Source organism: Dinoponera quadriceps, unplaced genomic scaffold, assembly GCF_001313825.1.
Source record: "Dinoponera quadriceps isolate SergipeBrazil2010 unplaced genomic scaffold, ASM131382v1 scaffold1081, whole genome shotgun sequence".
Classification (NCBI taxonomy): domain Eukaryota; kingdom Metazoa; phylum Arthropoda; class Insecta; order Hymenoptera; family Formicidae; genus Dinoponera; species Dinoponera quadriceps.
Genome location: NW_014555157.1, coordinates 128,325 through 140,030, shown reverse-complemented (window position 1 = coordinate 140,030; position 11,706 = coordinate 128,325). Strand labels below are relative to the sequence as shown.

Here is an 11,706-nt window from a genome sequence, read left to right as displayed (position 1 = left end):
GGGGGGGGGGGGGGGCATGGGGGGGCAATGCGGCAATTTCGCCGTCGTCGCTTCTGCCGAGGCGAGAGTGAGGTTCCACAGGGGGTGAGGGGGTAGAGGACGTCACAGAACGGAGAAAAATAAAGGCAGAATTCAAAAATGTTACGGTTGTCGCTGACATCGACCGATTTCTCTGACACTGATATTTTTTTTTTTTTTTCGGAACGAATTGCGTTCGGGAGCGTTTAAATTACGGCCTTCGAGCACCGCTCGCACATCGATAGCACGTTTGCAGACACTGCGGTTGAAAAAAAAAAATGAAAAAAAGAGGACCTTGGCGATGCGCGGCGATTCTAATCCGCCTTCCACTCCACAGCTGTCCTCCGCGGCGAACCCGCGCCTCGACAGTAAACCTTCGAACGAAATGGCTCTCCGCGCGAGGCGTATCCTTGTTACCGATACCGGTAACGACGAGGACGGCCATTCGCGTCCCGACAGGGCCGCCGTATATATACAATGCACTCCCACGCTCCTTTGCGGCGGTCTAAATTCAAGCTTCTCTGTCGTTCGCGTCGTCTCATCCTTGTCGGGGCGATTACGACGAAACGCGTGCCGCTACGTCAAATTCGGACGAAACGCGCGATGACATCATCGTAGTGGTTATCGATCGACTGTCACTTCATGTCATCGGCTACCGCGTACGAGCTCAGACATTTCACTCGTATTCGACGAGTATAAAGATACAATGGTAGACTTTTTCTTGGATGTAAACATTAATATGCTTCGGGGAGACGACGGAGACAATGTGGGCAAACGGTGAGAGGGGTCGATTAATAATTCGATGATTGAGACGAACGATCTTCGTCTTGCGCGCTTTCGTCGCGCCGCGACGCGACCGATACTCGTGAGCGGCGCGTTTCTCCCAAGCGACGTCATCATCATCGTTTTCGTTGTCCCTCGTCGGAAGATGACCGGCACGAGTGAATCGGTGCCGCGTAGGAGAAGATTACACGCTTTAAATGGATAATTAAATAGCAACGGAACTGACTGAAAGACTGACTGGGGATGATTGCCGGGTAGCGGCGCGAGCGTGAGCGTAGAATTGCCGCCCGAGGGGCCCCTAGGAAGAGGAGGAGGTTCCACCATTACGCCCGCTCCTCCCTCCCCGTATCTAAACTCGGCGGAAACGTTATAATTATCCCGATTCCCACAAGTCACGAGGCGCGCTTGGTACCGATTGACGTGCGGCACGTTGGGTGGGAGAGAGAGAGAGAGAGAAAGCGAGAGAGGGTTGGATGGGATCGGAGAGCGAGCTGGATTCTTGTCAATAATTCCGCCCGCCTCTCATTAACGACCGAGAATTCGATACGGTCTTCAAGCATCGGCTGCAAAGCGACAGGGACGGTGATAATAGCGACCGGTGACGTTGGGAATAGTTGGCGCTCGAAGCTGGAGTGAAGAAGGAGGGAGAAAACAACGGTATTGTGCTCGCGATCTTACCAATTTTCCAGAGCGATGCGAATATCGGAGGCTAATTCGATGTTTCTAATTGAATACTCTCGCTCTTGTGGCCGCGAATGATCGTGTGATTATATCGTTCGTCCGGGGAAGTAGGTGTGCAAGATTCCCGCGTTCATGGAAATATGAAGATCGATTGGTTGCGCGGCTGGTTTATTTTGCATCGAAGTCTCATCGTCGAAGATAGGTCGACCGCGCCCGTCCGAGTTGAAAACCTTTTCTATCTCACACGTGAGATTAGGCCAAGATTACAACCAGCCGTTTCATTAGCGCGGACCAATCAGTCCGAGTCGTGGGGGTCGCGAGTGGCACGACGTTCGCTCGCTCGCCCGCCCGCTGCAAGCGAGGCCTAATCAATGAAATTGGGAGACAAAGTTGGGTCACTAGCCGGGGTCAACGGTCGTCGGACCTGTGAACGATTGAACCTTCCTGCGAAGGAACCGCCTCCTCCGGCTCGCCGCGCTACCTCGAAGGACACAATGACGGGGGTGTGTCCGCGTGCTGCGACAAGGAGGTGATCAACGAGTCCGCTGCACCCCCTGGCGGTTCGCCCGGCGCCCTTGACGTGTGTTCCTTGTGATCCGGCCGGATCACGCGGTTTGATCGCGCGGGCTTGACTTGGCGCGCACGTTCACGTAGTGGTAGTATAGGTACACGCGCGTCGGTCTGCGTGCGTACGCGTAGACCCCATGGTAGACGGGGTCGCGTGATAATGACAGGTTTGGGCGTCGCACGGTGATTGAGGTGGCCGTGTCACAGAGACCCGGCTCGACCACGCCCCGCAGGTCGCCGTACCAATTCGCTCGTCAGCATCGATTTCCAGAACGACCAGCGGAATCGTCCGGTCGCGCCGCTGGCACTCCCGAGAACTCCGTTTACGCCCGTAAGCTCGCACTGCCTTCGGGCTCTCGGCTTTGGGTGGCGATCGGCACGGAACGGTGCTGCGGCCGAGATGATCGCGACCGAGTTGATTCCCTTTTATAGCACGTCAGCCACTTCTTCAACTGGACCGCGACAGACGCTATTTAGCTGATTACTATTACGCGGGAAAAATCTCTGTTTGTATAGCGAAATATGCGCCAGACTAAGAATCGTCTCGGAAAAACGGCAAAAATGAGATTCCGATGATTTCGAGTATCGACTTTTCGAGCCTTTTTTACAAAGGGACTCTTATGATTAATTTAACTCTCGCGAGGATATTATTTATCCGCGATTCACACTACAATTCTTTCTTCCCCCTTTTCCAATTTATTTCACTCCGTAAGTGTTTTACATTCCGATATACATTCCTCTGTCAAATGTTACATCTCATTCGTTTTTGGAGATCCTTATTTCGACGCGCAAAAAGCGAACGCACCGATCGTTAGCGAGCGAATCCGCAGGCTACGGGCGGACGGTGTATCGAACGCGGAGGACTTCGGCCGCAATGACGAAGCAAGCGGAGGAACGATGTCTATCTGGCAGATGGAAGTCCGCGTTTGTCGGATCCTCATTGCCGTGATGTTCCACCACCGAGTCGGGGCAGCATACCATCTTTGGGCACGGCTTATCTGCTATCGTTCGGGCATGGCACGCATAGCACGTTGCAGGCGCGTCCACACGCATACCTTTATACATTCCATTGTGTTTCGTTTGTAATTACGCACAAAGGGACCCGAGAAGCGGCCAGTCTGCCGGCAGGACGGCTCGCCACGTGGGAAATCTCGGATACGAGTCGATCTTAATCTGATCGTCCTCGTACATAAGAGCTCGAACAGGTTCTCCATCTTAATCCTTTCAAACGCGTGACAGTTTAAGTCATCCTCTCTTTATTTCGTCGTGTTGAGCCGCGGTTATACATCGTGGCGGGAATTCCCATGCGTTTTCACACCGTGTGCAGTGTGAATCGGGATTTTTTCATACTTCAAAAAGATCCTGCTCGAAATATATCGACGAGATATAAGCGTACGCGCGATGAAGAATAAAAAACGAAGATCTGATAGGACAGGAGACGCGGGGTTGTATCGACGAGATTACATGTATAAATCCTTCGCAAGGGTAAAGCGGAATGACGTGGGAAAAACGTTGCTCCGACACGCGGCGAAAATGCGCGAAAATGTTTTTTCACCGGGCAATTACGGACTATTTTCGTTACCCCCGTCAATCGGCCGCGATGTCGGGCTTCCGCCTTAAAGAGAACCCCGTCGAGGTTCTTCCGACGTGCTCGGCAGGCCATTACTGCCCCGCGAGCTCTCGTCGTGTCGCCCCCGGAGCAATAACGGCACATTAGAGGATTTTAACGCCGAAATTGAATAACCTTCGAGGCGGTAACGAAGTTATGCCCGCTCATGGAAATACCTTATATACCGCCAGAGCCGCCAATGGGGAGAGACAAACGGAATGAAGGTATTACGGATGACTGACGCGCTGACGTCGTCTATTTTATATCCGCCCCCCTCCCTCCCTCTCTCTCTCTCTCTCTCTCGTCCTCGCTCATCCGCCATTTCCTCCTCCTCATTTTCACATCGCCCGAGAGCTCGCTTTCCCTCCCATCAATTCGGGGCAATCCCGGCGCGAGATTCACTCGTGACAATTGGCTGGCTCCCACCTTTCCGTTGTAATTAGACGTGAAGTCATCGCGAGAACGACTGGAAAGACGTCCCCGCGCCTCGACCTTGGGAATCAGCACTTCTCCCGGGAGCGTGGGCGCGATTTCCCATCTTAGACAGTAGCTTTAAATCCCTCGCAGTTCTGACAAAGACGAATCCGCATCGATGGTGGCGGTCGCCGCCGTCATTTATTCCACCGCGTTTACCCTTCGTTTATCAGCTCGCCAGTCACGAGGGATGGGGGATCCCACGTCGATCGGCTCTCCGCCTCGTCGGTCGCACGATCCGCGCGATCGCTCGATGATCGGGTGACGTGGTGGAGAGGAGTCGACGTAGCCATCCGTAGTGACCTCTCTTCGTGCTCCGCGACCTCATCCTCCCGACATGAATTCTCCGGACGCGACGCGGAAGAGGGGATCCCAGGCGCGTGATGACGAGGCGCGATCTCTGGTGGCTCTCACGCCCCCGACGCCCCGCTCGTTAGTCGGAGTCAGCAGCGGTCGTCATCGACGTGTCATTCGGCACCGAGAGAGCCCCGGTTACACGTTACGGCTGGGGTGGGATAACATAGCGGAACGACGAAGGACACGAAGAGACACGGGACCAGGAAGAGCCACAACGCGCGCGCATCCACCCGGCATCGACCTGACGCAGCACGCGCTCTCCTTGTCGAACCGATGCGCCAGCAAATTGTCACGTGCTCGCGAGACGACCGCCGATCGACGCGCGGACAGTATTGAGACGAGACGGTAACGAGCACGGAATCTTCTCCCTCCTCCCCGCCTTTTTCGTGACACGCGGAGCCAGTCGCTCGCTATCGTTCGCCGCGGAATTCGGCCAATCGCAGCGCACGGATTTTCGACGGAAAACACGCGAACAATGCCCCGTACTTGGATCTGGATTGCAAATAATGGCTTGCGTCTATTTCGATTGTATTTTTTTCCATTTTTTCAGAATGAAATCTCGTTCAAAGCGTGAGTGAAAATACTGCCGCTTGTACGCTTTTGATTTCGCAAGGGTGAATATTCAATTCAAACGTGGAATTCTCAATTCACACGTGTGAGAATATTTTCATCGCTTAGAGCAAATATGTCCCCTGCGATGGCGAACTATGTCAGATTCGCTCTTTAATCGCGAGTGAAAACATCACACTCGACGATACAGAGCGGGGGATTCGCTCTGTGTAACTGAAAAACCGTTCGACTTTAAGTGACTCGGCTGTCGCTATTTCTCCAATGAAATTTCACTCGAAAAAATTTAGAAAGCACTCCACGTTGTGAAAAACACGCGGCTTGCGTTAACATCCATTTCGATTATACGAAACCGTACACGTATACGATTTTCGGTGCTGAGGGAGGAAAGACGGAGATCCGAATCATTCCTTTTTCTTTCGATCATTGTGGACGAATAAGTCAAAGTATATACCTCGGGATTCCTTCTCGGCATGCATTATCCAATCTACCGGCGTAATTGAATAATTCGGAAGATGGCCCCCGGTAGCGGTCGGGGGCGGCTATCAATTCGGTAAATGGCCCCGCGTCTAATACAGACATTTAATCCATCGTCTATTTGTACTGATTTGAATTCGGGCTACGAGCGATCTCATTGTCTCGAGAATTGTCTTAGGGAGCAGTTTGCTCCTCGGGAAGACTACGGTTATTTCAGCTACGTCGGTGCTATCAGGGTAGCGGGCCGTGGATGAGGTTAGCGCGCCGCGGAAAGGGGTCGTCTAGAGGCAATCGGGCTAAACTACGGACTCATTTACACACTTAGCCCCGCTTCCGCCTGGCTCGTTCCTACCCCAGCCCCCGGGAGAACCCAAATGGTTTTCATATTGTCTTTTTACCGCTCATTTTCATTTTATCGCTTGTTTGGCCACCGGAGTCGTGCCGTCGCCGTCCTCGCGGCGCTTTCATTCTCGTCGCTTTCGCTTTTCCTTCGTCCTACCGCGTCGGCCCGCGGATTTGTATTCGATGAAGGGAACGGAATCGATTCGGCTCGCCGTGCCGCCGATGATATCGCCGTGATTCTACATAAAACGAACCTTGTCGGCGCGCGATATTATATTTATTAAATCGTTCGATGTAATAAGCTCTCCCCCTCCCCACTGCCCGGCCATGGTAATCGGCGATACAACGGGGACGCTTTTACGTTGTTTTTCAATTTATGCTGATTAGATTCGCGCATTTGAGAATTACACCGCGCGGTGTAACGGAAACCATTCGAGAAATTGCCGGGAAGTGTGCGTAGCGTTCTGCGGGCGATATCTTCTTTTTGAAGTCAAACGTGAACGCGTCGTCGGGAGCGTAACCATAGCCCGGAGAGGGGAGGGGAGCGGGAAACCCTCGGTGGAAAAGCATCGGCGGTGCAGGGTCGCCGGGGGTGGCCCAGAACGGACCGCCACGAGCACTTAAGACTATTGTTTTCAATGTAATTGGATAGCTCCTGCTTTCCGTCTCCCTCCCTCGGTCGCTTCCTCCCGCGCTTCCAGCAACTATCTCGAATCGCGCGGAGGGTGGAAAGCAGTCAGCCAGCCAGCCCCACGTAGCTTCGACAATTATCTTGATTGTTTTATGCATACACCAACGAACCCGCGAGCGACTTATCTCCGGAGAAGGCAAACCGTAAAGGGAAACCGCGCGGTATCGTTTCGCCGAGGATCGCGCCATTTCCATAATTCGATGGCACACATCATCGATCGACGCGTCGACGTGTGTAAAACGTCCCCTTACCACAAACTCAGCAATTTTCGCTCTTAACGAACGCTCGTCGCCTTTTATTTCCTTTTTTTTTTCGGCGCATCGAAAGTAAGACGTGTACTCTTCACGTATGCGCGCACACACACACACGAGCAGATGTCGATACAGATTCTCGTGGCAATATTATACGTCAACTCTTCGACGTGCGTCCCACTGCACGTAAGGGGAAATTAACCGGTAGACGCGATCGATTCCGAATCACGATAATCGACCGAAGCCCGCATACCTCGGCAAACCCTGTCGCCGATATTCACTCGTGGCACCGCTGCGCGTCGATCGCGTCGTCGAATCTGCAATTTAGCGCGCATCGATTCGCGTCTGATCGCATGCTCGCTCTCTCTCTCCCCCGCGAGATCCCCGCGCACCTCGCCCGAGAGATCGTCTCAATCCTCCTCTCTCGACGCGGCTTTATACGCGGCGTTAGATATCCGCGGAGAGATCCGATGGAAACTCTACGCCCAGACAATGCGCTCGGCCGATTTAATTAGGATAAGAATCGCTCGGATCGGATATACACCGGCGCACAATGGGGTGTACCGGGGGTGTGGAGAGGTAGGAAGGGGGGTTGGGTGGCGAGCGGGGAGACGAAGCCACGCTTCTGATGTATGTATACCGTGGCTCGCCTCCAAGAAACATGATACAGCGGACGAGGAGGAGGAAGAGGAGATGGAGAAGGGGGACGGATCCGCGGGCTTGCGGCGGTTTCCAAAAATACCGCAACGCTTCGGCAAAAAGTAACGACCGGCCGGGGTGAGTGGGGTAGAGGAGGGAGGGGGAGAGGGCACGTAATGCCGCGGGCGCCACGTGCTAATTATGTAAAAATATGATGCGGTTCGGTCGCTCGCGCGCGGTGCGACCGCCGGCTTTTACACGCAGCCAGATCCTTCCGTGCGCCGGTCGATAACACACGAATCGGGCGTGAGTAATGCCGATTTTATGTTGAACTTGGTCGGTGCTCACACAGGAGTTCGTGGATGAATGCGCTTCTTCGTTCGATACGGCGGATGTTGCTCGATTGCACACGCTATGATACTTTTCAGGAGGAGGGGGGTGAATGTAGAAAATACAGAGAAGAGAGTGAAAAACTTTGGGAAGCCGCGTTCAGAACATTTCTCGGGATCTAATTAGGATTGCAGTCCGATATCTCAAAATAATAATGCATTTTGCTTGAGCAATCCACGCAGGTTCTGCTTAAAAGTACAGTGTTTCAAACGTTACGATTCTAAGTTGGAAATAGTAAACAGATTTTACTCGGTCAGCTCCAGCGTTTTCCCAAACATTCCTTCTGCTTCCATTTTACATTACGATTGAACAAAATGTGCAAAACACTTTAAGTATTCGCACGCTGCTAAGTATAGTAACATTAGAAATTTAACCCCGTTTATCAGTCTCCTAATTTGATATATTCGGTCAAACTGTCGCTTGATTCTGGCGGTGACAGTCGCACGCTGCAGTGCATAGTCAATCAGCGTTGCGCAAAATAGGCTTCGTTATATATTTAGGATAAGAATGAGATTTCCAATTGGCATTCTAACGGGATAATTTGTTTCGGGACAATTTTGAATATTCTAATCGGAATCTGCTGTACGGAAATGCTGTACATGAGAAAATGTAGGAAAATTTCTCAGAGGGAGACGTGTCTCGACTCTTTAGAGAATTTTCTGTGTGAATTAGAAAAGAACTGGAGAATTATTCAAATGCCTCGTATTTCGTCGAAGTGGTTCTTAACGCGGTACTTCTAGAAGCGCGGGTTTCGTTCGCATTGAGAATATTAGTCGACGTGAGTATCGCGTGTTACGGATAGATCGTCTTCGGAGGGAACGCGTCTCCACTGGGAACGCAACTGTCGGCGGACTATTTACTTGTGACGATTACGTGATACTAATTTCATAATTGCGCTTAATGCGAGATTAAAATTGAGATGTGACTGCGCCCGCGGACTTAATACGTCTCGCCGGGTGTAATGTAATTAAGCGTCACCGGCGCGCTCTTCTCTGCGCCGTCGCGTCGCGTGCGCAATTTTTTAGCGTTCCTCGGGGCTCGTGAAAATCGCACAACCGCGGACAAAAGTTTCTCCCGCGCGTTCGAATGCCTCCTGCGAGAAGTGCGAGATCCATTTTGCTTATTAATCCTTCGCTTCCCGTCTGCGAAGATATTCTCAGATACGCGGGTCAATACGCGTGCGTCCCGTTGAAATCATCTCGAGTGAGTTTTAATCGCGAAGTTGACATCACGGCTACGCGTATTAAAAGCCGAACACCCTTGAACCTCTCTTGGCCGCGAAGGTTAATGTCACGTGCGAACAAAGATACCGGACTTGACGTGGCATGCAGGTGCGCAACGTCGCACGCGCGTCATACATCTTTCGCGAGGCTTGGCACGGGGTTGACCGCGCAACAATATCGGAAAGATTCGGCCGCTCGAAGCGCGATATTAATGCGCAGCAATAACTCCTCCGGAGGAGCGGCCAGAACCCGCCGAAAATTTATACACTCGCGAGAGAGGGACATCCGGGGCGAGAGAATATAACTTATCTATCCGCGGGATTAGTAAGGACGCATGATGTCCGTTTCCGATATTTCGCCACGCAAATATCCCGTATAAGCGAAAAATGCTGCACAATAAGAAATTTTGTCTGCAGTTTAGCGCATTTCATGTCCCAAACGGCTCACACGAATTTCCGCATTAATTTAACACAAGGTTAACGTTGAAAAGTAACATGAATATTATGTCAAGAACTAACGCAAAACTAGTATCCATAATATATTAATCGACATTGAAGTGTGAAGTGTATTATTTTAACACTTACACATGTTGAACATCGACTTAATACAGAATATTAAGATAACATAAACGCAAGATATCAAATTAATACACGAGTGTGCCGGAAAGTTAACGCGAAAATTTCAACAAGGACCGATTTTAACACGAGTATCAAAGATTTTTTACCGTGCGCATTCGCCCGTCTAGCGATCATTTATTCATCCTTTCGGTAATGAGGAGGGAGGGGGAGGGGGAGGCACTTTTCCCATCGATTTCCCAACGATGAGAGTGGTCGCGCGAGAATTCGCGAAATTCCATTTTAATTCCGCGATCCACCTTTTCTTCCCCATCGATTTCGCCTCTCCGCCGCTCTCCGGTATCGTTCTCGCGTCTCCTCGTCGTACTCTCGTAAAGTTTCTCTTTCACGAAAGGGAATACGACGCGCGTCGCGCCTGGCGGGCCATCGTAGCACGAGCGCGCATCTGCGCCGATGCGACAGCGCGATAAAACGCGGTCGTCCGAGCGCACGATGCATAGGAGGAGCTTTTTACCAAGCCGTCTTCTGCATCTCCTCCTTCTCTTCCTCCTTCTGAGTTTCCGTTTTTTTTTTTTTATTGTTGTTGCCCGGCAATAAATAATATTTCGCAGGTGCGGCCAGACGACGCGGCGCCTGTAATGCGCGGATCGTCGCGCAGATAAAAGTCCGCGCGCGGCGCACCGTGTACTCTATGTACTTACCTCGGTGTGCGATAAATCACTCGATAAATTGTTTGAAAGCCCGCCGTGCGCGCGCCCTCGCCGGCGAAGCGACATGGCGACGATGGAGTGAGAGAGAAAGAGATATTGGGGCGGAGAGGGCGTCGTTCTTCTTTTATTTTCGCGTTTTACGTTCGCTAATTGTCGCGCACGATCGCAAGCGTTCGGTCGGAAGACTAGTATTTAATAAACGCGACTTCTCGCCGGCAATTTCCCGCTAATTGGCGCCTGAATTTTTGGCCCGCGCCGCCCGCGTTGATCGTTGCGATCGTCCCCGTACGCTCGATCTCCGTTAACCGAATGGACCTGTTCTTTCTGTTCGCAGCATCCATACCCTTCGGAAGACCAGAAAAAACAGTTGGCACAAGACACGGGGTTGACGATTCTTCAAGTTAATAATTGGTGAGTAATGCGATTTTTATACACGTGCTTGCCGCTTGAAACTGCCATGCTCATCGTCCCCATCATTGGGACACGAGATGTCAATGTTATTTTACAAAAAAATACAGAAAATTGACACACGAGGAAATCGACCAGGATNGGGGGGGGGGGCTCCGTCAGCTTGAAAGCTTAATTCGCGAAAATCTCCCGATTTCCAACTGTCGCCTTGTTGCGCGTGTCGTTCGAGTTTCCCGTCTAACATAGCGCGACCGTAAAGGTCCGATAAGCCTGAAATATACGCACGCCGGGATAAAAATAAATTGTGGAAAGTTGTAAAACATATATCACCGCGATCGTTTGTCGTGTATCAAGAACTGCGATAATCTGGAGTTTTATAGGGTGTGTTCCGACTTTCGCGCGCTCGGACGTGTAAACAAATTTATCTCCCGGCCGTGATCGGGAGTCTTCCGAGCGGCGATGACGATCGAAAGCACGCTCGGTGTGCGTGCGTGCATGCGTGCGTGCGTGCCGAGCGAGAGGAACTTTTTCTAGACCGGCGGGCATAAGCGACGGCGGCCGGGCGTCGAATCATACGGCACGTCGCACGTGTCATACGCGAATTCCAGACACCCCGAAATTACGCCCGTACATCAAACGGAACGAGGCGTGCACAACCGGAGCCCCGGCGCGATCGCACCGTTGACGTTGCAACGAGCTGATTATTTCAGCGCGCCAATCACGCGAATACAAACGGCTCGGTAGTAGGCGTATATATGCGTGTCAGCGAGAATCGAGGCCGTGAGACGAGGCGAACCGGGCATGCCTGCCTGCCTGTCGAAATCGTTCGCAATTTGCGTTTTCCATGACCTCAAGGAAGCACTGATTGCGACGGCAGTTTTCCCGCCGCGCTTTTAACTCGCTGTGACGCGCGCGCGTCATCGATACTCCCGCGGTCTCGCTCG

At 52.0% G+C, this 11,706-nt stretch overlaps 1 protein-coding gene across 1 annotated transcript in view; it reads left to right on the top strand.

The window, feature by feature from the left end:
* The window catches only part of LOC106743168 (homeobox protein homothorax-like), a gene marked incomplete at its 5' end in the record, with an annotated part of 309,796 nt that overhangs the window by 194,820 nt on the left and 103,270 nt on the right, over nucleotides 1–11,706 (top strand). Inside the window, one exon of the mRNA XM_014616746.1 lies at nucleotides 10,689–10,765. Within this exon, the coding sequence (XP_014472232.1) occupies nucleotides 10,689–10,765 (77 nt within the window). The remainder of the gene's footprint in view (nucleotides 1–10,688; nucleotides 10,766–11,706) is intronic.